At 46.2% G+C, this 27,205-nt stretch overlaps 6 protein-coding genes across 6 annotated transcripts; 2 read left to right on the top strand and 4 right to left on the bottom strand.

Annotated features, from left to right (window-relative positions):
• Positions 1-119: 119 nt before the first annotated feature.
• Positions 120-587, bottom strand: C8R40DRAFT_1170254 (uncharacterized protein; the record flags this gene model as incomplete). Its single annotated transcript, XM_046231506.1, has 2 exons — positions 120-248; positions 306-587. The coding sequence occupies 2 exons, from the start codon at positions 585-587 to the stop codon at positions 120-122; spliced, it is 411 nt and encodes a 136-aa protein (XP_046086738.1).
• A 258-nt stretch (positions 588-845) lies between these two features.
• On the top strand, positions 846-1,886 carry C8R40DRAFT_1170253 (uncharacterized protein; the record flags this gene model as incomplete). Its single annotated transcript, XM_046231505.1, has 1 exon — positions 846-1,886. The coding sequence occupies one exon, from the start codon at positions 846-848 to the stop codon at positions 1,884-1,886; it is 1,041 nt and encodes a 346-aa protein (XP_046086737.1).
• Positions 1,887-4,747: 2,861 nt separating this feature from the next.
• Positions 4,748-6,208, bottom strand: C8R40DRAFT_1044663 (uncharacterized protein; the record flags this gene model as incomplete). The annotated part of the gene is made up of 4 exons (XM_046224239.1): positions 4,748-5,098; positions 5,146-5,390; positions 5,441-5,745; positions 5,805-6,208. 4 exons carry the CDS (start codon positions 6,206-6,208, stop codon positions 4,748-4,750), a joined length of 1,305 nt encoding a protein of 434 aa, XP_046086736.1.
• Positions 6,209-6,790: 582 nt separating this feature from the next.
• On the bottom strand, positions 6,791-7,363 carry C8R40DRAFT_1044514 (uncharacterized protein; the record flags this gene model as incomplete). Its single annotated transcript, XM_046224229.1, has 1 exon — positions 6,791-7,363. A coding segment is annotated over one exon (573 nt), but the record flags the coding sequence as incomplete, so codon positions are not given.
• Positions 7,364-8,149: 786 nt separating this feature from the next.
• On the bottom strand, positions 8,150-10,175 carry C8R40DRAFT_1160562 (aminotransferase; the record flags this gene model as incomplete). The annotated part of the gene is made up of 8 exons (XM_046230026.1): positions 8,150-8,194; positions 8,899-8,953; positions 9,012-9,085; positions 9,145-9,416; positions 9,476-9,569; positions 9,625-9,766; positions 9,821-10,013; positions 10,067-10,175. The coding sequence occupies 8 exons, from the start codon at positions 10,173-10,175 to the stop codon at positions 8,150-8,152; spliced, it is 984 nt and encodes a 327-aa protein (XP_046086734.1).
• Positions 10,176-10,807: 632 nt separating this feature from the next.
• On the top strand, positions 10,808-13,683 carry C8R40DRAFT_1187982 (uncharacterized protein; the record flags this gene model as incomplete). Its single annotated transcript, XM_046233022.1, has 11 exons — positions 10,808-10,997; positions 11,049-11,141; positions 11,210-11,299; positions 11,352-11,528; positions 11,582-11,832; positions 11,892-11,987; positions 12,047-12,306; positions 12,591-12,680; positions 12,887-13,013; positions 13,062-13,235; positions 13,294-13,683. 11 exons carry the CDS (start codon positions 10,808-10,810, stop codon positions 13,681-13,683), a joined length of 1,938 nt encoding a protein of 645 aa, XP_046086733.1.
• Positions 13,684-27,205: the final 13,522 nt, after the last annotated feature.

The following is a 27,205-nucleotide window of genomic DNA, read 5'->3' as shown; positions in this document are numbered from 1 at the left end:
TAAACCCCCCTGGCTAGCATCCAAAAGTAGAATGACCTGTGAAGCAGGGATTCAGGTAGATCTTGACTTGGCTGCACAGGTACGTCTAATGTTCTTCCTGGGTTTCACCATATCTCATTCTACAATGACTGCAACTCTTGCCATAGGATAACCACGACCCTCCCCTGAGCTTGCACCAGGTATTGGTCCGAAAGGACCATGACTTGCCCCATGACTTGCTCTGCAACCAACACCAGGACCGTGACTTGCTACATGACCACTGTGACTTCCACGACTGCAACACACACCACCAGTTACACAACTACCACCCCGACTTGCACCACAACCACAACTGCAACCATGACCATGACTTGCACCAAACCCGCAACCAGGACTTGCACCAAACCTGCGACCAAGACCATGCTCGCAACTTGCATTAAACCCACGACCATGACTGTGGCTTGCACCAAACCCACGACCCCAACCATGACTGCGACCATGACCATGACCATGACCTGTCCCGCTGCCTGTCCTGTGACCATGACCATGACTGCAACCTGCCCCGCGACCATGACTGCGACTTGCCCTGCGACTGCAATCATGAACATGACCGCAACTGCCACTTGCTACTTGTCTCTCATGACCATTACAACAGCAACTCGCTACACAACCCCCATGACTTGCACCGCCACCACGACCATGACTTGCTCCACAACCTTGACCACAACTATGATTTGCACTGCGCCCACCACCACCACTGCAACCACAATACGTACCGCTATGATGGCAACTCGTGTCAGGTCTCACCCCTCAACAGCCACCGCTCGCTCCTTTCACCCCCTGTCGACAGCGACTTACTCCATGACATGTCCCCTAGCCGGGATGCATTTTCTGATTCAGATGCCCTTTGTTCCCTGGACCTGGATGATACCCACTACGCCAATAGCCCTTCTTTCTGCCCCAAGGACAATTTCAGTGGGAATGAGCTCCCCCCCTCCAACTCCTCCACCTTTGAAGCAGATGACAGCAACTATCTCAGTGATGCCGCTAACTACTCTCTCCACAAAGCAGCAGAAGACAACAGTGACTACCCAGATGCTGTAGACACTGGGGAGGCTGAGGACGCAGATGAAGATAGAGAGGAGCTCTGGATTGCTGACCAGGTCCCTGACTTCGACGTGTTTTACAACTTACTTCAGGACCGTGGTACCTTCCATAAAAAGGATATGATTCACAGCCAGCAGAACTCAGACTTGGATAAGTTACTTCTATCCTTGCTGGAGGATGAACCTGCTCCAACCCAGAACAGTTTCTCAGCTCTCCCGGCTTCAGCTTTTACCACTTCTTCTACTCAACATCTACATTCTTATTTTGCCACCTCAAACTCTGATCCTGGCTCTAGGAAGCGCCGTCATTCCCAGGTGAATCACAAGGAGCATATCCCAAGGCAAAGACACAGTGCTGTCAATACCCATGCTGATCCGGTTGAACCTAGACCAGATTGTAACCGTAATGGAGGCTCAGCTTCAAGAAAGAGGCTGCGGGTTGATTCACAGGCAGATAGGCAGGATGTAGAAGAGGAGGAGGAAGAGGAGGCACCAGATGGAACCCAATATCTTTACGAGGCTAGCCAAACACCCCATGCTCCACCTAAAGAAGTGACTGATGTAGCTTTGGCCTGGATGTTACATTTGACTGGGGTTGTCAGATGGGGAAGCGATAAGTGGGCCGAAGACATTAGGAGTTTGGTAGCTGCTGTGGACTGGGAGGAAGCTTTTGAGGCCCTGAGTAGTGACTCTCTGCTTCATCTCACTCAAAGGTGTAGACACACTGAAAAAGTCAATACTGGCTCTACTTTCATTCAAATGATGTACGAGCTTTTCTTTGCGGCAAAGGTAAACAGGTAAGAAACAATTTTTTGCCTTTCCCCATCTATTAATGGTAGCTTACTTTTAGTATTTTACATGAGAATGCCAAGGACGGTGACATGCCTAAATTTTGGCTAGACGTCTATGCAGTGAATTGTGACACTTTCACGCATAGATTTGTATCAAGAGGACTGTAATTGAGACCCAGATTGACAGTCAAAGTCAATACTGAATTAGTCTAATAGTTGAAGGGACCATATACCCATACTAACATAAGTTGGTTAGTTTACCCATACCCAATACTACCTTTGGATAAAGGTCTACCTGTTTGTCAAGCAGGATTATACCAGACTCGGACTACATCCGAAGGATGACCATTCACATATGACATACCAAGGGTATTCTTATTGAACCTTACACTGGCAGGAGTTTGGAAGAACTTACTCAAGTGACCATGAGCTGAGGATTGACTCAAAATGACTTTCTAGAACTCAGGGATTGTCAAATACTCCTTCTAGAATGAGATCATGCATTAATCCAAAAGACTGCGATTTAGTCTAACAGACCAATCAGGTTGCATGGTTGAGGAAAATGACTAGAAGAACGATCAAAGTACTGCAAGGCTTCGAAGACATATCAAATAAATGTCAAAGAGTCCTGACTTAGAAAATATTGAAGAATACTATTAAATGAATACTATGCGTAACTCCCTTGATAGAGTATAGGCACAATGGGTGTCTATTGAAAGAGAGAAGCAATTAGTTTAATCCAGATGAATTAGATTGATAGGATTAGAATCGAGGAGAGCTGATTTGCCTCTGGACAAGGTGACAAATGATCGAACAAAGTGTTGAACAGCAATGACAGCTGAACACTATTCGAGTCATTCTCCAAAGCAATTAAATTAAATGAATATTGAAGTACCTACCTATGTTTGGAGGTATACTAGAATCTTGGAACCATTATGGACCAAATAAGGACATGTAGATTCAAATTAAATGATATCTGACCTATTGTAGAAGTTTCCTTGCAGTTCCGAACATTTATTTTATTACATTAATAGTACTGGTATGTATAAATAGCGATCCGATGTATCTGGAATACAAGTGATTTTGGGACAACGTTGCAGTGCTAATCCATAAAAAGGAAAGACACACTCCCACCAGACTGAAACCTCTTTGCTAGCAGCCATCCGGGCCTGGCACTTGTGAGTATAGGAACATTGTGTTCTGCTCCTTGTGACTGCAAGAAGTTATATCCAGCTGTTGGGTATTCTTCGAACTTAGGATCAGTCGTTGGTCTTAAGGGCAAATCACGCTGTGTGGTTGTGCCAGCACATAGTTCTAGCCCTCTGTAGGGGTCTGTGTGTTTCGGTTTAAATTTACTTTGATTCAAACCCCCAATTCTTGATATACCCATATCAATACAACCAAAGCACCAATAGTGCTGAATCTACCTTAATCAAAGGAATATACTGAATCCTTAGAACGATTCAACTTAATTGATCAAAGCTTTTTCCTAGCTCTCAAAGCTTTGCGGAACCTTTGACAATGCTACCCCTTGCTATTAAATAAATTTGATAGCAGTGAACTCGCATATTGTGTATTAGATTGGTTGGTTGGAGTGCCCATTAGATTCCTTCCTTTCTTTCTCACACAAAAACGAGGCAAGCTCATTAACGGCAAACCGATTGCGAGTGCATATCCTGCTTTATCTAGTGTCACTGGAACCGGTATATCACATTATAGTATGCATAATTGGCTAAATGCAGGTTCACGTTGGGGACGCTTAGCTTCAGCAGGTAAAGGTTTAGTTATAGCAATTGCAAATTATCTAATGGGTATTCCTTTGAAGGTTCAATTTACTTACTGCTGATAATCGCATCCCAGCCGGGGCTAGCTTCACGATTCTGATCCAAGGGACTTCCTAGCACAGTCCTGTTTGCTTTATGTAACAATATACATTGGCTGCAGGATCTCTGTAAGTAGTTCTTTTTTCCAATAGTTCTCCATCTTGAGGTTTCTCTAGTATCAAGCTCCTTTGTTGTTGATCAACTAGTTCCCACCATATCAAAACTACAAAAACTTATTTCACTTCAGATGCCTATGCTATATTCATCTACTATTCAAAAAAAGCAAAAGGTTCCTGCTAACTTGCACTGTCAGGATATAAGAACCAGCAATCACTATTTTGATAGTTTCCATCAAAGGTTCTTCACATGTCTTTTATCCCTCTATCTATACTAATCAAGTTGGAACTTCAGAACGTCTCTGAATTTGAGTCGCAGCAAGAAAATTTGGGAGCCTGTTATGTCATTCACTGCTAAAAGATATAGAGAAAGTATTACTTTCAACAGACTAGGGGCAAGGTACTTGACGCAGTCTTCTGGTTATAATGATATAGAGCCAGTTCCAGTGGAAATGGAAGATGAGTGGGCCTACCATTGTCCCGAGTTGGGGATTCAGTTTGTGGAAAACTGTACAGAGGAGGGAAAAGTGGTTTACTTAAAGAGTTGGTTCAGGGAATCTTCAATCGGAACAAAGAACCCATTTCCTGCACGTATGGATGGCCAGAAGAATTGGACTGAAGAAAAGTGTCTATCAGCTGCCAAAGTGTTTATTCCTTCAAACATAAAAGAACTTTCAGAGAGGGTGGGTCATTTTATGCTTTGGCTGAGCTTATATTAGCTGATTGATCACTGTGGACCCAGGACCTGCGGAAACTCAACCGTGTCCCGACGGAATTTCGTCATTTTGGTCCAGAGCGGGTTAATCCGCCACGGATGCTTTTTTCGATGATTCTGCTTCCACCAATTAGCGGGTGAAAAGCACTTTGCCTCAGATATCAGCTTTCAACCGTAAACCGTAGCATTGACATCTGTACCTATATATGATGTTACTTTACGTGTCTGTTACATGCATTGCCCATTGTTGAACTCCTGTTCGGTCCAATACTACCCAACCATGTGTTCCAGCTTTGATTCGACCAATGAGACACTGTACACTGGTCATATCCACGACTTCGCTCAATCCCATTTTTGTTGAGGAGAAAAGACCAGTTGAATAGAAATTCTTCATCTCTGCACGCTGAATTCCGGCCAAAATGAGGGTTGTATCTATGTCAATTCCAAGGACCAGTGTAGATTTAAGTGTGACAACAAAGATATGTTGCAGCTGGCCATAGAATGCTTGAAGGGTGAATTCCGATCTTTTTTTGCGGGACCTTGCATTCCTGTCAACAAGAAGCTCATACTAGAAATGATTCAACAGATGATTGAGCTACAAATGCTTTGGCTTACACGGATGAAAGTAGCATCCCGGCGATCTTCTGCAATTGGGACTAGACTTGAAGCATTCATACTGTCTCCACCATTTAGTCGGCGGACTTTCCCCCATCTTTCTATGTTATCAGTTGAGAGGTATTTGCGGATAGTTTGGATGGAGGTATTATAGCGGGTTGCAAGGGCAACGCAGATTTTATCTGTCCAGAATTGGGTGACAGTGGAAGCTGGTCTCTGGGGGGGAAGAAGTATGCATGTAGGATCTATAAAGATAAATATTACAATAGAAAAAGACAGGATAACTACGACTCACAATCTGGATGTGCAAAATGTGTTCCAAGAGTGGTTTTCCGCTTCAGATTGAGGTCATCTTCAAGACCATAGAGTATTTTAATATGCGAAAGTTGTGCATTAGCAGAGATGTAATTGTCAATGTTTGCAAAGGGATAGCGCCGACTCTTGATGGCTGGTTGAAGCTGGCCACAGAAACGTTCTGTGGGAAAGGCCCAACTTGCCCACACAGGAGCGATTTGCTCAATGCTATCAGCAATATGGAGAAGGCCATGAATGGTGAGTGGACATGCGGAGAGACGACTGGGCAGGTTCTGATAATACAGTCTGAGGAAATAATCAGAATGTAATGTACATAGTGATAAAAGAATGATGAGATTTTATACTTTTCATATTCCTCAACCCAGCTAGAAAACCCAAGGCGGATATCCTGAATGTCTTTCTGGGTATACTCGAACTGAAGGCAAAGGTGAACTAGACGTGAGAGTTTCATGAAATGATTGTAATAGATTGGTCTTCGAAATCTGTTATGAAGTACCACCGGCCCAATATAGAGAAGCCAAAATGACCAAGTGTCTGCAGTGAAAGCAATCTTATCTGCCGAAACATCTGGTGGACGAGCAGCAAAAATGCCAGGAATGTCAGAACCTGAGGCAGCAGTGGCCGCACCAATAGCTTCCCAAACTCCCTTTGGAAACTCATACTCCCCACTGCCTTCATCAAGCTCCTTGTATTTGCCGGTCCAGAGAAGAACAAGGTTCTTGATCACATTTTCAAAGAGCAGATGCATGAAATCATACGGGAAAGCGATAGGGAATGAGAGTGAGTCAAGAACCTGTAAGATTGGCAAGCCGTTGATTCCATATTGTTTGGCAAGCTCCTTAGAGCGTGTCGGAGCTTCAAACACGACTTCTTTTGCCTGCGTGCACATCTCATCGTGAGAACGGAGTGGAAGATTAAGTGGGTCATACTTCTTCACAAGAGTAGGGTTGTTTAGAACAGTAGGATGTCTGGACCGATCTAAGGGAACATAATATGTTTTTTTCCCATGAATGGTAGCCACTCCTTTGATGTTGCACATACGACATGGGCACACACCATTATGACCCTTCATCTTCATGACCATCGAGATAGCTGGAATGTCACCAAAAACAAGGATGAGGAATGACCGGAGTATGAAGGTCGTTTTTGATTTGCTATCAAAAGCAGGGACACCTGAGGCAAGTTCGAGAAGCTCCTCCACAAGAGGCCAGAGAAAAGAATCAAAATCCTTGGGCTTCTTTGGACCTGGAATAACACCCACACACAGAATGTACTCTAGGTGAAAGCGAATCTCCGGAGGAAGATTATAGTTGTACAAGATAAGTGGCCAGCAAGTCTTTGTCCGACGTCGCCAGGGAGCAAATCCATCTGATGAAAGTCCCAGTGCAATATCATGGGAATCCGCAAAATATTGGTAAGGTATTTCCTGCCCCTTGACTTTGACATTACGACACTTTAACTGCTGATAATGACGACAGTCGAACACATCGTGGACCTCTCCATTGGTTGGTTGAAATGTTGTACGATAACGGAGTTTTTCTATCATCGATAGACTACGATAATAGGCAGTCAAGCGGGGAATGATAGGGACATATGTGAACCGTTTACGTGGTGTCTTCCCATCTGGTCGATAGCGGAACTCTTTACAATGAGGACATTGTTTTTTGTCAGCATGTGGGCCCATGTAACATACACAGGAGTTGATGCAGCACTCGTAGATCACAGGTCGCAATCGAGCAAGCCACTCTGCACGCTTTTTGGTGACTTTCCATGATGCAGGAGGGTCATTTGGAAATGTAGCGGCCAGTGCAGCAAAGGTATCATTAGACATATGAGTCTCAACCTTCAATGCAAAATGACGGAGAAGGGCAAGTTCCTCATCAGTTATCTCCTCACCTATCATAGAGAATATAGTTAGCATTCCAGATTCCGAAGTCAGAATCAGAATAATAGTTCACCAAATTCTGCTAACTCTTGCTCAAACAACTCATTGAGCTCCTTCTCAAGCCCTTCCCCATCCTCGTCATCTTTGCCTTCTGAATCAGAGAACTCGGGCTCCTCTCCAGTCCACTTGACACCATACTCCTGGTCTAGGGCATAGTCATGTTCAATATCTTCCTCGTCCTCGTCTTCATCACTGCAGACTGCCATGGGATCTGACACATGTTGAAGAGGATCTACCTGAACTCCAAGAGGAGCAACGGAATCTGCATTGGAATGAGCAGGTGAAGGCAGATTAGGCGATGGTACATTCAATGATTGTGATAGAGATGAGAATGATATCGTTGTTTGATTACTGATGGTGGCTTCAGCCTCGGACTCAGAGGATAAGTCAAGCTCCTGCTCAGACTCAGAATCAAGTGACCCGATAGGCCCCTGAGCAAGTGCAGGTAGAACACGAGCATCAAGGTGTCGACGCTGTTGTTTCCGGCTCAAGGTCTTTTCACATCCGCAAGGACAGAGTGTACGTTGGGTAGATGGGCGAAATCGCTTTCTCGATGACATGAGCGTAATGGAGAACAGGCACAAACAAGATGAGATAAGCACATCGAAAAAGTTCCATGGATTGTTATATTCAAACCCGCTAAGTACTACAGAATCCTGTTCGTCTGAACCGAAGTACCTATCACCGAACACAAGATTGGTGGTGATCACCTCGTCGATAGCTTTCGATTCTTCAGCAGTGAGTTCAAGAGCTCCAGCCTTCAGATTCTCGAGAGTGCGGGAAGCTTTCCTGCAAGAGGAAATAACATTGAATCGAACAAAGAAGATGAAAAGGTTGAGTGAACTTACGAGGATCCTGGACGCGGTAGCATGTGTGGTCCAAGCAAAGCAACCCAAGCTATACTCAATTGTGCGGGAGTAACACCTTTCTTCTTGGCAATAACTTGCAAACCCTCGACTATAGCCCAGTTGGCCTTGAAGTTTTCCTCCTTGAATCGTGTCAAACGAGAGCGAATATCACCCTCTGGATAGCACGGTTTGTGAGCAAAGGGAGTGATAGGGAAGGTCGCTGGTAGATTTGATCAGACCAGTCAGATAGCCTCGTCCCAAAGGTGAATATGCGACAACAGTGATGTTCAGTTCGCGTGCAGTAGAAATAACTGCCTTCTGATTATGGTCGTAGGACCATGGACTGACTTCGATCTCGGCCGCGGTTATAGGATAGATCTAGTGCAATATCTCTCAATCGAAGAAAAACGAACTACACATGACGACAGCTTACCTCGTTAGCTTTCCGCAAAGTGTTTGCATTACACTCCGAAAGACCGATGTGCAAGAATTTGCCTTCCTTGACAAGGGTGACCAGGTTGTTCATGATGGTTTCGAGAGGAGTTTTGCAGTCAATGCGAGCGGGTTCGAAGAGATTGAGTTTCTTGTTGAGTCCGAGAGCGCTTTGAAACTTATCGACACTGGCCGGCAAATAATGGAACACACCTCGCTAACTGGGATGGATGAAACACCCACTTCGAGAGCGATGAACCAACAAGCTCTGTATGAAGATAAGATATTGAGTGTATTGTAACAATTTAACCTGACACTAGACTTACTTGAAGTCTCGACCTCTTCCAAGCACACTCTGAGGGAAGGCATAGTCATCAGGAAATTCCACCCTGGAGATATCCTAGATAGTTATAAAGTACCGCCTGAGATAACGACAGCGCAAAATTTGTCAAAACTCACCAGAAGAATGAAGTAACTCCCTTCCGGATTGGTGTACGAAAGCCCAAGTGTGTCAAAGCAATCTGTCAAGACTTTTCGTCGTTCAGCATATTCTGCTGTCTGAGTCTGAAAGAATTTGCATTCTTGCACTTGCTCAAGGCCTGCAGCAGCAGCTTCTTGTAACGGAGAGTTAGAGCAAAAGACAATACGCGTCGAGGCTGCTAGCGTCGGCCTGATGATATATTCTGGACCGATAAGCCAACCGACACGCCAGCCAGTCGCGGCGAAGCTTTCTGTGGGTAAGTGTTAGCAAGGAAATAGGGAAAAAGCGAGGCATCATTTGGAGACGTACTTCCTGCAGACCCAACCGTTACGGTGCAGTCCCACATCCCTGGAAGGGTTGCAATTCGGACATGTTCTTTTCCATCGAACACAAGAGTGTCATACTAGATTTGATGGTTTACTGAATTTATCAAAGAACAGAAGCGCACAAACACATACCACTTCATCTGCCATGACCAACAAATTGTGTTCCTTAGCAAGGGAGGCAATCATTTCTAATTCTGCCCTGGTGAAAACCTTTCCAACAGGATTGTGCGGGGTGTTGACGATGATCATCTTCGTGCGCGGGGTAATAGCGGCTCTAACAGCATGTGTTAGAAAGCAGCCAGCTGAAGCAAGTCGTAATCGATATCACCGAAGTTCCTTGGGATCTATCTTCCATTCATCACTCGAGAACTTCCCAGAGGCGTTGGCAGGAGAATGCAGAGGAACATAGATGGGAACGCCACCGTTGAACGTGACCGAAGCCAGGTACTGGTCGAAAAAAGGTTCAAACATTATGACTTCATCCCCTTGTTCCAGGAAAGCGGTGAGCGCTGGGTGTTGACCTAGAATATTATCAATTTCAATCGAATGTTGGAGAGTTGGACAAAGTTTCCACCTTCATTAGCGCCGCTCGTTACAAGAATTTCCTTCTCAACATCCAAATCACGGTGCAGCTGAGGGTCATAAACTTTCTTGATGGCTTGCCGTAGACGTATCTCAAGCATTCCATGCTGGGAGTCAAATGTTAGAGCTTGAAGCAAATATCCAGACCAAATATACGCACGAGCCATCAGGGCCTCCATTACGAACACCACCTTTCACAGAGAGGAATGTTTTGTCTGCATAGTCCGGGTATTTTGCATAGAATCTGGACAGTAATTCCAGGTTAGCAGTACCGAAATCCATCGCATAAAATTCGCCTGGGTATCTTGTATTGGGACGATGGGTTGCAAAGAGAAATGTTGTTTGGACGGAGGTTAAAAAGGTTTCAAGTTATTGAGCTTCTCTACAACTGGTTCCGGACACGCCGCGCCATATTTCAGGCCGTGCCCATTTTTGAGGTGGGCAGTTCATTGTAGAGAAACCAATCCTTTGAAAAGCAAGCTGTATCCACTTTTTGAGTTGCAAAAGTGCTGAGCACTATGGGCAGTGGAAGCTAAGATGGTCAAAGCCGAGAGGGTTGAAGATGGAGGAGACGGACAGAGAATAATCAGGTGCCTAAGTCCTGACGTGTACCTCACGTGCAGTCAAACGCGTATCCGGCGGCCTTCCATGTTGAACTCGATCGTTGATAGCAATGCACAGTATATCAATGCTTGAACCCCCTAGGTTCACCTCTTTCTTCACCTCTATCATCATGCCCAAATCCAAAGTCAGTGCTAGTGCCCGTAACAAAGCTATCGACCCCACTCGTGCAGCTACCAATTCAAAAGTCCTCAAGACTCGTGATGCAGCAAAGACAAAGACTAAGAACACGAAAGCAACTGTTTGTACCAATGAGCAGCTCGAGATAGCTACTGCCAGTCGTGGAGATGTTATCTTGATGGGTGAGTGGGAGTTCACTTGACTGATATCTTGACTCATTGCGATCTCTACAGAATCTGACGCACCCTCTAACAAAGAGAACAATAGTATGAAGGCTGTATCTGTCGGAAAACGCAAGGACAGGAAGGCAGATGGCAAGGCACCACGTAAGTGTAAGCATGAGAATGTATTTTCCATCGAGAATCTCTATCTGATGCTCCAGTAATTATGCCAGGTGTGAATAATAAGGACAAGGACATTGCAGTAGCAGTCTCCGAGGCTCCCGCTGTACCCGTTGTTGTCAATGACAATCCATTTGTCCCAGGTATGTATTGAGATCGCATGATATGTTAAGTTCCTCACTCTACTTTGATTAGGACCACGTCCGTACTCACGCAAAGGCAAGAATGCTGAGACTGTCGTTCTGAACAAGTACCGTGCCTCCATTGATGAGCTCCGTCGTCGTGCTGATGAACTCGAATACCGTATTCATAATGGTGACACATCGGCGTTGTATGAGGAAGAAGTTGATGCTCACATTCATCGTGGACGCAGTATGTGACTTTTTTTCTTCACTAAACATGTAACCGAAGAGTTATATCTGCAGAGAACATAGCACATGATGAGAAGGTCCGCGTCGCTGCTAGATATGAAGGCGCCAAAGCTACTGACGCAATCAAGACTACCAACAACGTCAATCACAGCAAATATTTTATCAAGAATGTTACAGATACGAAATGCTCTCCTGAAGATGTCATCTGCAAGCCTGAGGGTCAACTTTCAGAACCAGGCAGAGGTGGGTACAAGCTTCGGGAAGCTATGCAGCTAAATGATAGCAAAGACTACTCCACATTTCGGGTACGCAATCTTTCGATAACTGTTCACTGTTCTCATATTCCACATTCCACATCCCACAGAGCACTGTTAGGTCAACTGTCATTCGCTGCCACGTCGACTACAGTGTCCCATTCTCCCAGCAACTTCCTGAAGTCATCGCTAACTTTTGCAAGCTGGTGTGACCGTGTGTTCATGTGTTATCAGCATCAATCACTAACTTTTACCTCTCATGCAGCTCGTGAAGGAGCAGCCTTATCTAACGAAGAATCGCTTCCCCGGATACTGGGCTTCCCGTGCTGCTTTGAAAAGTAATATCAGCTATGTCCGTCGCTACGAGACCAGGAAGACCAAGGGCAAACGGGTTCGACCTTACACCCATTACGTTGACACACAAGCAGAAATCCACATTGAAGGAGAAAGTGATGAGGAGAAAGAGGAGGAGGAGGAGGAGGAGGAGGAGGAGGAGGAGGAGGAAGATGATGATGATGGATTTCGGTATGAGCGAGGTCCCGGTGATGTTATTGACGACAACAGTGACAATGACGAGTATTGAGCGAAGCACGTTTATTAACCATTTATAGTGTACTGTATAGATATGTAACTGCCCGTGTACTGCCAATTTCTACAATATTTTCACTCGTATCATGTGTTCATGGTGAATAGGTTTGCGGATGAATGCCAGGATGAATGTCGGACATTATTCATCTGTATTTTCACCCTGGTGTCATTCTCGAGTATCATCCGTATACCTGTATTTTTTCATCATTAACCCGAATGAGATATGACTGGTATGCGGGCTATTACAAGGATGAATTTCATCCGACCGAGGGTACACAGTGGATGGTGATTGGAGGTCAGTTATTGGATAGGTACAACAGAAAAACCAGAAAAAATCAGAAATGGCTCAAGATTCCCCAAAACCTTATTTCAGGGTAAGGAGTTAAATCTACCCAGGTTCATAAAGCTAAAGAACAGGGAGCAGACAAGAGATTAACGTTCAGGATCAGGATGGTAAACTGATGTTCCATATTGACAGAACTCTTAGTCATGAAATCCGGAATAATTTGCTTAACAGTTTGCGGGCTTGGTGTGAGGCTGCTAGCATTACAATGACAGGAGTTCAGTTGAAGGATACAAACTCTACTTCCAATTCAGCTTTTACGGCTTTACATTTTTCCTTCTTTGCAAAATACAGTGTTAGTGTAAGTGTATCCAGTGAGGGTTTTGATCAACTGCTGACTTTTGCATAGGGCAAGAACGCTCCTACAGATGTTCACCCCCTCCTTCTTAGACGCACTGAAGACAAAAAAACCAACACATCTCAATTTCATGTTTATGCCTCTGCAGATATGAAAAAATATCCTGAAGCCTACGACCTTTTGTGTACTGCATTGGAAGATGCTATAGAGCAAATAGCAGATAAGGTACAGTATCTCCTTTTATCTGTTCATAGTGTAACTAAGACTGAGTCTCGTTCATCAGGCTCTTCTTAGACATCCCAATTTCTTCCAGAGCATGCAAGGGGAAATCAACATAGTTCCTTTTTATGACTCCACCCCTGGGCGCCCATTCCAAAGCATGGTTATCAATCTCAATTGTGCTACCTTAGCTCATAAAGATACCAAAGATAGAAAAGGTTGTGTGGTGTTAGTTATCAGCCTGTGCAAAGGAGGTGAACTCTGCCTTTTTGAGCCTAGGCTGGTTCTGGAAATGTCCAATGGAGACTTTATAGTTTTTCCTTCCAAAGTCTACACACATTTCAATCTTCACTATTGGGGTATCAGATCTTCACTTGTTCTTCACTCAGATATCGATGGGGAATCTTATAAGTTAGACAGTAATGGTTGGGGACAAAACAATTTTGTTTTATAGAAGTAACGTTGATATAAACATGTAATTAATTTACGCTACTTTCCTCTATACCATAACTGCAATGACTTTCCTTCCTCAACTTCCTGTTCATGACCCACCTTACTTGCCTCAAATATACCATGCTTTGAGCCTATTGGAGCATATTTACTCTAGAGGATCAGCATCTCTCTCAGGTGGAATAGACACTCACCATTTGCTCTACCATGAAAATGCCATAACTCAAGAGGCTGTTCCTCTATTGCTTGACATGGAAAACTGCGCTGAAGAAGAACATCTGTCTCTTGATTGGCTCAATATGGTCAGTCAAAAGTTTGGAGGTCTTCTTTGGCAGCTCAGGGAAGCCAAAGAAAGTGTGGAAGGAACGTGAGCTATTTTCTTTCCTTTTCTTTCTGAGTAGGATTTATTGAATATTTTCTAGAACCTGTGTTATTATCTAGAACTGGGAAAAGAGGGAGTGTCAAGTCCATGCTTCAGTGCCCTACTCCACTGCTCGGTACTCCAAGATCCACCGTTTATTGTGATCTTGTTCTTATTGTTCTTTCTCACTACACATTCCCTTTCTACTTAGTCTCTCCTTATTGTCTTATTCTCTACCCTGCAGGTACTACATGTATAGCTCCTAGTAGTTAGTCTGGCGCTCTGCTCTGATATGCCAATCTGGAGTTATAAATACTACCTGTACTCTACTGTAGTCCCTCAGTTTAATTATCAACTTAGATTATCCTCTTTACATCCTTGACTTGAGACTACCTCTGATCTCTTGTCTCTCTCTAGTCTTCAGGCTCATCGCCTTGAAGTACACTCTACTCTATCCCCTGCCCTATCCCTGCCCTATCCCTGCCCTATCCCTTTACCTCAGGACTTACAAGTCCTTTGGTTCGCTCCTTGTCATTGGCAATACTGCCACTCTGTAAGACCTGGGTTAGAATAGGTCTTAAGGTAGGGTTTGGTATGAAAGAGTTTATGTTGTAGCATGCTAGGAGCAGGCTGGAGCTTGAAGGGAGCTATGGGAACTGCGACCGTGGATAGAAATGACCTATTAGTGGCTGGGATGAAGAGATATGACCCTTGAAGGGGTTCCTATAAGGTCCAGGGAGGTCCCTAAAGTGTAGGGAGGTTAGGTAGAAGTACGGGACCTAGTAGTATTGCGTAGTAGGAGTTTTACTCGCTAGAACGTCAACGTAAGATCGAATAGGTCGTAGTGGAGATGGGTCTCGAGTGTGTAAGCTCCTGAGAAGGTATACGCCTGGGAGGGTAGGTCCCCGGGGACTGGGCTTGAGGGTGGACATCCTCAAGTGTTGGAGGTTGTAATGGAGAAGCGGTACGTAGTTTGACGTAAGAGGTAGCTTCGACATTACCTAGATCGAGGTCCCGAAGCCTATGGAGTAGCTAGGGAGCTCGAGGAGATTTGGGGGAGGGTAGCTCACCAAAGCATTTAGGGGTTGGGGAGCTTTAGTATTGTTTGAGGGAGCTCGGAGACTCACTCAGATGGCTTAGACTTGAAGTAAAAGCGTATGTTGGATCGTATAGACAATCGGAGAGACAACAGACAAGAGTAGAGAGAAACTGAGATAGAGAAACTGAGAGTAAAGAGAAATCTGTATAGGTAGCAGGTACAAAGGGACAGGGACTGGACCTATGCAAAAGGGTGTGTGTTCAAAATATACCAAGCTGGGCGTGTTTATGTTACCAAGGATACTTATATAGGTGGGATGAATAGGTAAAGGGACATTGTAGTAAATGAGCATCTAATGGGGATGGCATGAAGTGCGGAGCCCATGAGGCTAAATTGATAGGGGATGGTCTGATGGCGTATGTGAGTCTTGAGACTGTTGCTTCAGGTCGGGAGGTTGACTAGGTTTCCATGGTTCATGGGGGATTTCTGGGAGGTTAATTAAGAGGTGGGGGATATTGTGGTCCAAAGGAGGAGGTTGGGGAGGCTGGGAACTAGTTGGGAACTAGGTTGGGGAGCTTGTGGGTTATGCGATTCGGGGCGAGGCATGATACACTCCAACTTGGCTGCCTCTGGCTCTCTCCTTCTCTACTTTCAATCTCCGGGGACTAGCGGCGTAATGGCGGTGTTGTTAATAACTTCACTACTGTCCCACTCGACCTTCTGCCCTTAGACACCTTGTGGACTCTGGCACAGCTTCATGGTGTACATGATCTTAACAGGGAGACCACATAAACTCATAGCGCCGCAATTTTTGCAAGAGGCTACAAAGGGAGAAAGAAGGATCTCTCTTACATGGCTGGCTAAAAGCTTGGGAATTCATCAACAGACTCTTAGATCATGCCTTAAAGAGAATAGAATTGACTACAACTAATGCACTGTTACTAATGGGGATTTGGATCACTTAACAAAGACTTTCAAGGAGACTAACCCAGCTTCTGGCCTGGAATACGTCATGGGATATTTGCAGCAAAAAGGTTATAAGCTTCAAAGACAGTGGGTGAAAGATTCACTAAAACATGTGGATTGTTTGGGTTCCTGTCTCCGGAGAAGACTTACAATAGCTAGAGGAGTTTATAAAGTCCCATGCTCTCATGCCTTGTGGCACTTAGATGGTCACCATAAATTAATATTCTGGGGAATTGTTATACACGGCATAGTTGACGGTTACAGTCGGACAGTTAGCAACTTTTTCTTTTTATTTCATTCATCTCTAATTGAAATTTATTAGGTTGTGGGCCTGCAAGCAAGTTCCAATAACAAGGCCAGCACAGTTTTAGATCTTTTCACTGAGGCTACAAGGCAGTATGGTGTTCCCTCTTGTGTGCACTTAGACCGAGGTGGGGAGAATATTGAGGTAGCAACTTTAATGGTCTATCTCTGAGGGCATAATCATGCTAGCACCATGTGGGGAGATTCCACCTGGAATACCTGGATTGAGAGACTTTGGCCTGAAGTAGGCTCTCAGTTTGCTCGACAATGGCGTGCTTTCTTTCTTAGGCTTGAACGCCTCCACGGCCTACTAAGAGAAGATCCCCATCATATTTGGCTTCTATATACTCTTTTCCTCCCTCTCATCAATGAGGATTGTCAAAAATTCACTTCAACTTGGAATGATCATCCTATTTCTGGCCACAGTCACTACCAAACCCCCAATGTGAGCCTGTCTTTTTTTGCATCTCTGAAATCACTAAATTTCTGATATCAGGATATTTGATTTTTTGGAGAACTTGAACACAGTCAATATGGAATACCTAACCCTTCCTCTGCAGACCTATAGGTGAAACAGTCAACTATACAACAAATTCAAAAAAGAGCAGTCCAAGCATTATCGCCATGAGCCTGTGCCTACACCGAAGCATAATTCACCATTTTTGGGCAGGCCAGACAAGCTCTGGCTTTTCTGTGAGGCAATTGAAGAGTTTGATTATGCTAAGGTAATCCTGGTCAATTATTACCTTAGATCAGAGGAATGGGAAAATCGTGATTATCCTACCTTTGAAATTATCCCATCAGGTAGACGTGGTACAAAGGAACTCCATATTGACCTTTCTTATACCATCTGGTTTCCTAGAGCCATTCAATGGGGCCAATATCCACATATCATGAACCATTTACTATTTTCCAATACTTAGATCATACTATCTTTTTCTCTTCAACAGTTAATGGAAAATAGTATTGATATGAATTTCCCTGGTTTAACACCCAATGCCCACAAAAATCACGCGCAAGTCACTTGAAGTACAAGTTTGAAAGTACTTGCAGCCTTATTTCTCTCCACCATGAGTGGGCCCTTTCGACGTGCAAACAAGGTTTCTACAAAGGAAAAGCTCAAAAAATCCATTCATTCTAAATCTTCTCAATTCAGTTGTTCATCTTCTCATACTCAAGCGCCTGTCTCTCCAGCTTTTTCTGCTCCAGCTTCTCAGTCTATAAAAGCAGAACATGACAAGGCAAAAATCAACTGAGTCCTGAATGTGGCAACAGAAATCCAGCAGCAATCATCAACCAGGCCCAATAGCATGGTCATCAAGTCTATGTTGGCTAGCACTCAGGAAGCTTCGGACGGACTCAAAAGCAAAAAATCCATAAAGACTCAAGAGGTAACCATAGAAAATTCTAGGCTAAAAATTTCTGACTATTTGTTTAAATAGGCTGAAAGCATTGACAACGACTCTTTTCAAGTTGGTGCTTTTTACATTCTGACTGCGGGAATGCAGTTGGTTGTAAGCTCTACTTTTTTTTTCAAATCTACTGTTTCTGATAATGCCTTACCAGAGAAGTTGAAGTAGACTAGCTCTAGATGATCAGTACTTTTCCATCAAAGGTGGTTCTTCCTTGGTGAAACTTACCTCCAGGCTCTACAACAAACTTGTTCAGAGTGGTTTAGGAGCACAGTCTCAGAGGCCTCATGATCTGCTCTTCATGTTGAAGAAATCTATGTCTTTTGAAGATATCATCAGTCACCTGTGGAACGTGTTTCTGTTGCTGATGGAATACCTCGACGATATTCCGAAGATCCATCATTTATTGTTGTTCTTTCTCACTACACATACCCTTTCATTCTAGTCCCTCCTTATTGTCTTTTACTCTACCCTGCAGGTACTACTCGTATAACTCCTAGTAGTTAGTCTAGTGCTCCGCACCGACGCGCCAATCCGTAGATATAAATACTGCCTGTACGCTACTGTAGTTCCTCAGTTTAATTATCAACTTAGATTCCCTCTTTGATCTAGTTCTCCTCTAAGTCTTTAGGCTCATCGCCTTGAAATACTCTCTACTATAACCTTAGGACTTAGACATTCTTTGGTTCGCTCCTCGTCACCGGCAATACCGCCGCTCCGACTTGGCTGCTATTAGCTCCTCCCTTCTATACTCTCGATCTCCGGGGACTAACGGCGTAACGGCGGTGTTGTTAATAACTTCACTACTGTCCCACTTGACCTCCTGCTCTTAGACACCTTGTGGCCTCTGGCATGGTTACACGGTGTACATGATCTTAACAGTATAATTAAACTCAATCCGTTAACGTTGTACTGACATATCATTTTTTATGCCTCCGAAAACCCGAGCTCAATCTAAAGCTAACTCCGAAGAAAATACTTTCTTCACCACAGCCCAATCCTTTGCCCCTTTCTCTGAATCTATTTCTGCCATTGGTCAACCACGTCGCCGTAATCGCGGTTTCGGTCCAGCTACAGTTCCTACTACGTCGACTCTTCCTGAAACTATGGAAGAAAATCAACAATTTGAGTACAGTACTTTGTATACTGGTGATGGACAACCTGTCCAAGTCTTGACTCCTCGCCGTGGACAACCCCCCGTGGTTGCCCCGGCTCGGGGCCGGTCCACTACTCGGATTGAATCTCCAATCCTCCAAGCTATAGCTCATCGTACTGGAAAACAACCTCAACATCGTGCCACTTCAGAATCTCCTGATGACCCGCCTCCTCACTTCGATCTGGACACTGGTGATCACGATGATCAAGACCCTCCTGTTGACCCCGACGATCCGGGTGCCGACAACGACAATGACAATCTGGATGATGACTCCGGCAGTTTACCGCGTGGTGAGCCTGGTGACCCCAGTGGACCTGGTGGACCTGGTGGACCCTGTTCCCCAATCTCTCCTGACATCCCCAACGAGCAATGTGCTATGTTGGAACTCCTCTTGGAATTCAAGGGTTCCATTAAAACCCTCAGTACCGTTCTTGCCGCCCTCGGCCATCCTTCTGACAGCTCTGAATCCAAGAGCAAGGTCAAGGAGCCAGAGGTATTCGACGGTTCGGACCCCCAAAAACTCAAGATGTTCTTCGTCAATCTCGCCCTGGTCTTCAATGACTGTCCAAAGTATTTCACTGACCAACGGAAGGTGAATTATACCCTTTCCTATCTCAGTGGATCAGCCAAAGAATGGTTTGTCCCTGATATCCTCGACCCGGATCTCGACTCGCTGCCGGCGTGGACGTCCTCCTTCAAAGCCCTTGTAAAGGAGCTTCAGGACAATTCCGGCGTTTACGACACCCAAGGCGAGGCCGAAGATTCTCTTGGTAACCTGAAGATGAAGGAAATCGAAAACATCCGGTTTAACACCCTAGCTGTTAGTGCCAAGTGGGATTCTGCTGCCCTGAAATGGGCTTATGGACGAGGTTTAGCTGAACACATCAAGGATGAAATGGCGCATTTGCCCAAGCTGGTGATGCTCGCTGATTATTGTCAAGAGGTTCTTTGTATTGACAACCGTTACTGGAAGCGTGAGGCTGGTAAGCCTTTTATTGCTTGGACTTCAAAGCTGGTTCTACTAACCAGCAAATGTTAAGATCATGTGCACCGTGTAACCGTGCCAAAGCTACAAGGTGCCTAAGTGCGGAAGACGAATGGGACAGTAGTGAAGTTATTAACAACACCGCCGTTACGCCGTTAGTCCCCGGAGAGCGAGAGTAGATAGAGAGGAGCTAAGTAACAGCCAGGTCGGAGCGGCGGTATCGCCGGTGACGAGGAGCGAACCAGAGGACGTCTAAGTCCTAAGGTTATAGTGTAGAGAACTTCAAGGCGTTGAGCCTGAAGACTTAGAGAAGAGTTAAGTTGAGAAGGGAGATCTAAGTTGATCTAAGTTGATAATTAAACTGAGGAACTACAGTAGCGTACAGGCAGTATTTATATCTACGGAATGGCGCATCGGTGCGGAGCGCTAGACTAACTACTAGGAGCTATACGAGTAGTACCTGCAGGGTAGAGTAAAAGACAATAAGGAGAGACTAGCACGAAAGAGTAAAAGACAATAATGAGAGACTAGAACGAAAGGATATGTGTAGCGAGAAAGAACAATAGGAAGAGATTACAATAAGAGCAGATCTTCGGAATACCGAGCGGCGGAATGGAGGCCCGTGGCATGGACTTGACAGTATCCCCCTCTTAGGCTTGAGCCCTCGAAAGCCATTAATACCGGTAGTTGGTACTAATAGTCACCAAGGAAAAAAATTTTAAAGGCCGTCAGGATCGGGGATTTGGCCTATCAGTCAGCAGGAAAATTTTCGAAAGCCGTTAGTACCGGGAAATGGCGTTAGTCATCAGTGAAAATTTTCGGTTCACCGTACACCAAGTACAATTCGAAGGAAAATTTTCGCTGGTCCGTGCGCAGTTTTGCCGTATAAAAGGCCCAGAGTTTCGCCGGTAGGACCCAAGTTCCCAAAACTTCTAAGTCCAAAAAATGTCCGCTAGCCGTACCACCACTACCACCCTCACTTCCGCTACTACCGCTGGGCCTTCGAGGTCCCGAACAACAATTCCACCACCCGCCGACCCTGTCGACAACGACGAGGAGGAGTTGGAAGAAGACGACGATGAGGCTATCCGGCGGGCGGAGGAGAAGGTCCGCAGGATGAAGGCAAGGAAAGCGGCGGCGGCGGCGAGGAAGAAGGCCGAGGAAGAGGCAGCTAGGAAAGCTGCTGAGGAAGCGCAGAGGCAGAAGGAGGCGGCAGCTCGGGAGTTGGAGGAGCGCCGGAGGGTAATGGCGGCGGCGGCCACCGCTCGAAGTCAGCGGGGTTCCTCTCCAGGAGGAAGTTCGGTTTCCCTACGACGACCAGTGGTGGAAATTCGAAGGGAAAAGGGGAAAGGCAAAGCCAAGGCCCAGGTGAGTAATCGTAAGTTTTCGACAGAAACCTTAACTAACATTCCTGGTCTTGTTTGTAGCCTGTTGGCGGGGACCCCGACGACGGCGGTGACGGCGACGACGACGACGACGACGAAGATGAAAGAGTTCCCTGCGAACGATGCAGGAACAAGAAGATCCCTTGCCAGATGCAGGCTGGCAAGAGGAGTTCAATTATTTGTAAACCCTGTCACGACGCAAAGGTCAGATGCTCGTACTCCGGGCGGCCTTCGACGGTGAAGCGAGAGGGGGGGGACAACCGATCGGCGAGCGCCTGGCGATCTTGGAGAGCCAAATGGCTCAACTGCTGGCAGACAACCGGCAGCTTCGAGAGGGCCAGTTGAAGGACAACACCTACAACCGCCATATCAACCGCAAATTGGACTGGTTGATGACGGACGCCGCGAGAAGGAGGAAAACGCCACCGGAGATGCCGGAACCAGGGCCTTCGCGGCTGCCGAAGAAGAGGCGAAGGGCCGTGGATAGTGAGGAGGAGGAAGAGGATAGGAGGATGGAAGAAGAAGAGGATGGAGAAGGAGAGGAGGAGGTAGAGGAGGAGGGAGAACCGGCGCCGAAGAAGGCCCGGTCGGAGAAAGGGAAGGAGAGGGCGGAGTAGAGTAACATCGGACATCGGACATCGGCCTTCGGCCTCTTCTTGTATACTTCTTGTCGCCCTGCCCTCGTTGTACAATTTTCTTTGTTGTTTGGTCTTTGTATATATAAAAAATGTTAACTCGATTTGAGATCGGAAAGCGAATGGGCCGCGAAGCGGCGTAAGAAATAATTAGTTCGAAGTGTAAGTAGTTGTAAATGTAAATGAAATATAAGTGAAAAGATACATTGAAGGAGAAAGTAAGCAATTAAGAGAAAGAGATAAACACTCAATTTGCTATCATCGTGTTTATCCTCTAAACGCACGAAGTAAACTTCGGCGGAGCGCGGCGAAAAAGGAAAATGGAATAAAATGATTTTGTGTGATCAAGGTCCAGGTTTGTGAGGGTATCGGGCGTGGAACGCCGGTACAAGTTCGTCAGCATGTAATTCATCAGCAGCAACCCAAGAGAACTCATCGTCGGTACCTTCATAACCGGCCCACCGAATGTAATAACGTAGAGGACAACGTTTATACCTTCTGTCCAGCTTGGAGTCGAGGATTTCGGCAACGTTGTACTCCTCTTCACCATCAACTTCAATTGGAGGTGGAGGAGATTGAGTACGATTCGGGAAAGGATTCGGCGTAACCGGCTCCAGCTGTGAGACGTGGAAAACCGGATGAATGCGGCGAAGATAGTCTGGGAGCTTGAGCTCGTAAGACAAAGTACCAGGTCGACTGATGACCTTGAAAGGACCAAGATATTTTTCTGAGAATTTTTCAGTAGGACGAGTAGAACGAATGTGCTTAGCAAGAACGAATACTTCGGAGCCGATCGGGAACTCCGGATGCGAGATTCTTTTCCTGTCAGCTTGTTCCTTGTAACGAGATTGGGCTAAAAGGATCTCCTCTCGAAGGAATACGTGGAGTTCATCGAGGTTGACGATGAAGTCTCTGGCTAGGTCAGACTTCATATCGACCTCGGGCCGAACGGTGATATTTGGGTGGTATCCTTTGTTAGCGAAGAATGGAGTAATACCAGTGGAAGCATTGGGAGCGTTGTTATAGGCGAACTCGGCGATCGGAAGTAGAGGCGACCAGTCATCTTGTTGGTAGGAACAATAGATCCTGATGTACTGCTCGAGAGTCTGGTTGACACGCTCAGTTTGCCCGTCGGCTTCCGGATGATATCCAGAGGTATAGTGAAGTTCCATGGAGAGCGCTTTACCGAGAGCCCGGAAGAACGCCGAAACAAATTCGGAACCACGATCGGAAGTAACATGATTAGGAACACCATGCTTAGAGAAAACGTGAATAACAAAAAGCTCAGCTAATTGTTCGGAAGTAATGGTGTCGTGAGTTGGAATAAATATAGCTTGTTTGGAAGATCGATCCACGACGACGAGGATAGCTGTATAACCATTCGACATTGGCAGTTGCTCAATGAAGTCCATGGAGATGGAATCCCATGGTCGGACCGGAACCGGCAGAGGTTTCAACAAGCCGTAAGGCCGGTGACGGCGGGGCTTATTGCGACCACAGATTGTGCAAGAGGTAACGTAGTCACGAACAAAGTCTCTGACCTTGGGCCAGGTGTATTGACGACGTACAGCTTCGAGAGTGCGGTTCTGGCCGAAATGGCCGGAAAGTGGATGATCATGGAAGTAGCGAAGGACTTGAAGGCGAAGATCGCCGTGATTAGGAACATAAATACGGTCGTCAAGGCGTAGTAGCTTGTCGCTACCTAAGCTCCAACGTTCATTGGAAGGATCTTTTGCAAGTTCCAAACCAGCAACGGAGCTCGGATCGGCGGGAAGGGCGAGAATGATAGCTTGGTGTAAAGCTTCGATATCCATGATAATCGAGGCTCGTAAAGCCGGACCTTCCAGAAAGGTAGCTCGAAGAGACGCAGTGAGTTGTTCGTTAGTAAAGATAGGACGAAAGTTATGAGGGTTCACTTGGGCGTAGCCGATATCCCCCTCTTTAGGGTAGACGTCCCAGCGTCTAGTTATCGAATCAGGTTTCTCGCCGAGTTTCCCCGGTCGGAAGCGAATGACCATATTAAATTGATGTAAAAATTCAGACCATCGGACCTGTCGGCGTGTAAGAACCTTGGTAGTAGAGAAATACTCAAGATTCTTGTGATCGGTGACGACGTCCACCGGATCACCCGAACCTTCCAGATAATGACGCCAAGCTTTAAAGGCCTCGAAGATGGCCAGTAGCTCTTTGTCGTGGGTATCGTAGTTGAGTTCCGCCGCATGAAGCGTTCTGGAAAGGAAGGCTAGAGGATGAATTTCACCGTCAGCATATTGGATGGAAAGAATAGCCGCAATGGCGTAATCGGAAGCGTCGGTCTCCACGATAAGTGGGCGATTCGGCTCCCAATGGGCCAGTATCGGCGCAGAAGTGAAAGCGATTTTGAGATTTTCGAAGGCCTCTTGACAGCTGCTGTCCCAGATCCAGGAAGCGCCTTTTCGGGTAAGCCGAGTCATCGGCACAACGATATCACTGTAATTATAAATAAAACGACGATAGAAATTTGCGAAACCCAAGAAGGACTGAATGTCCTTAACCTTCCTCGGAACCGGCCACTCTAGAACTGTCTGAACTTTCTCCTTGGACATAGTCAATCCGTCGGGAGAAAGAATATAACCCAAATACTCAACAGTATCCATATTGAATTCGCACTTCTCGGGGTTGGCGTAAAGCCGATGTTTCCGTAACCGCCGAAGAACCTCCTTAACGTGTTCTCGGTGTTCTTCTGGCGTATCAGAGTAGATCAGAATATCGTCAAGATAGACGATGACACAAACATCGAGCATGTCAGAGAAGATGTCATTAACAAACCGCTGGAAAGCCGCAGGGGCGTTCGTAAGGCCGAACGGCATAACCTTCCATTCGTAAGAGCCGTAACGGGTCCGAAAGGTGGTCTTCCATTCATCACCTTCAGCGATTCTGACCAGATGATAAGCGTGAGCGAGATCCAATTTGGTGTATATTTTAGCTCTTTTCGGAGCATCGAGAAGATCTGATATGAGTGGGAGTGGGTAACGATCCTTTTTGGTAATACGATTGAGTCCACGGAAATCGACGCAAAGGCGAAGTTTGCCGTCCTTCTTCGGGACAAAAAGGACCGGAGCGCCGTGAGGAGAGGATGATGGGGTGATGGCACCAGTAGCCAGCTGTTTGTCAATAAAGTCTTTAAGGGCGACTAGCTCCTTTTCAGACAAAGGGTAAATGCGGCCGAGAGGCGGCGAAGCGCCCTCTTCCAAGTCAATCTTCAGGTCGTAAGGTCTGTGTTCAGGAAGTGAATCTGCAGCAATCTCGTCGAAGACGTCTGCAAATTCTGCGTACTCTTTTGGGATAGAAGGATGGAGTGGAGGGACAGTAGGAGTGGTGGAAGAGCGGTCGGCGACGCGGGCCGCGACCTCTGAGTGGATAGCACGAAGTAAGATGGGTTCCATACCAGCGTCCTTGCAAGCCCTGTTAAAGACTGCAGCACTGACAAGTGCAATGTCGACCTCGGGAGTTTCTAGTTGAGCAGCGAATTGAGAGACCGTAGGGTAAGAATAGATGGGTTCAAAGGGGAATTTGGACGAAAGGGGCTTGGCCCGTAAAGTCCGAGAGCGGGAGCGAGAGCGAGGGCGAAGTGAGTCCCCAGGAGGGGTCTCCAGAATTGTCGGTGAAACCGACGGCGAAGGTTCCGGTAGCGGAACAGCGACCTTTGCAGCAACGGGGTTGATAGCAGAAGGCACAGACGTCTGTGGAGAATCAGGATGTGAAGTGTTACGGAACGTAATGTTTCGAGATGCCCAGTCAATCAACGGATTGTAGCGGGATAAGAAACTGTAACCTAGTACTGCTTTACAAGATGAATCTAAATGAGTAACATAAAATGGTAATAGAAGCAGCTCGCCGGAAGGGAACCGAACGGCGATATTCGCCATATCGGTAATGGGTTTAGAAGATAATGAACCATCAAAGAGACGAAGATTAACAGGAGAGATTTTGGTCGTAGGAATGGAATTTTGAGAAACATAACGAGTATCGATGAAAGAGTCAGTAGAACCAGAATCAACAAGAGTAGGAAATTTAAGAAGAGCAGAGATAGGTTCGGCCGGCGCGGCCGAATCGGATAAAGGAAATTCAGTAGTTAATGATATTACAAGAGATCGTTCAATGGAAGAAAGAGCGGACGCGTTGAGATATAACTCCCCAGGTGAGGTACGAACCTGATCAACGCAGCTCCCGTTTCGTACCGGGGAACAAGAGCTGCGGACTAGTTTTCCGATTCCTCTTCAACAACCTCTACGGTTGCTTCGGGGGTTTCTTCAACCTCAGCAGCACGGCCCTTCGATTCTCGGGCCTTTCGCTTATTGCAGTCAGCAATCTGATGCTTACCACCGCAGAAGAGACAAAGGTTGTTCTTCATCCTTCTTTCCTTCTCGGAGGGAAGGACTTTCCCATCTGCACCAAGATGGTTGAACGCGGGGCGCTGACCGCCGGATTGGCCGGAATTCGAAGAGTTCTGGGGCTTACCATTGTTGTTAGGCTTACCACCAGAGAAGGGTTTAGGCTTCGGCGTGAACGGCGCCGAAGAGCCAGATGGCTGAGAGTTGTTTTGCTGGTTAGTAGAACCAGTCTTGAAGTCCGAGGAACCCTTCTTCGGGTTCCGTGCAACAAAAGGCTTACCAGCCTCACGCTTTCTAGTTTCCTCGCGTTTCCAATAACGATTGTCAATACGAAGAACTTCTTGACGGTAATCGGCGAGCGTCGCCGGCTCGGGCAAACGCGCCATTTCGTCCTTAATGCGTTCAGCTAAGCCTCGTCCATAAGCCCATTTCAGGGCAGCAGAATCCCAGTTGGTACTAGCAGCCAGGGTGTTGAACCGGATATTGTATTTCCGGATGTTCTCGGTTTCCTTCATCTTCAGATTACCGAGAGAATCTTCGGCCTCGCCTTGGGCGTCGTAAACGCCGAAATTGTCCTGAAGCTCCTTTACAAGGGCTTTGAAGGAGGACGTCCAGGCCGGCAGCGAGTCGAGATCCGGGTCGAGGATATCAGGGACAAACCATTCTTTGGCTGACCCACTGAGATAGGAAAGGGTGTAGTTCACCTTCCTTTGGTCGGTGAAGTACTTTGGACGGTCATTAAAGACCAGGGCGAGATTGACGAAGAACGTCTTGAGTTTACGGGGATCCGAACCGTCGAATACCTCTGGCTCCTTGACCTTGCTCTTGGATTCAGAGCTGTCAGAAGGGCGGCCGAGAGCGGCGAGGACGGTGCCAAGGGTCTCAATGGAACCCTTGAACCCCGAGAGGAG

The sequence above is a fragment of the Lentinula edodes genome (assembly GCF_021015755.1).
Source record: "Lentinula edodes strain Le(Bin) 0899 ss11 chromosome Unknown C8R40scaffold_16, whole genome shotgun sequence".
In the NCBI taxonomy this organism is placed as follows: domain Eukaryota; kingdom Fungi; phylum Basidiomycota; class Agaricomycetes; order Agaricales; family Omphalotaceae; genus Lentinula; species Lentinula edodes.
This window is presented reverse-complemented; position numbering and strand designations above follow the sequence as displayed.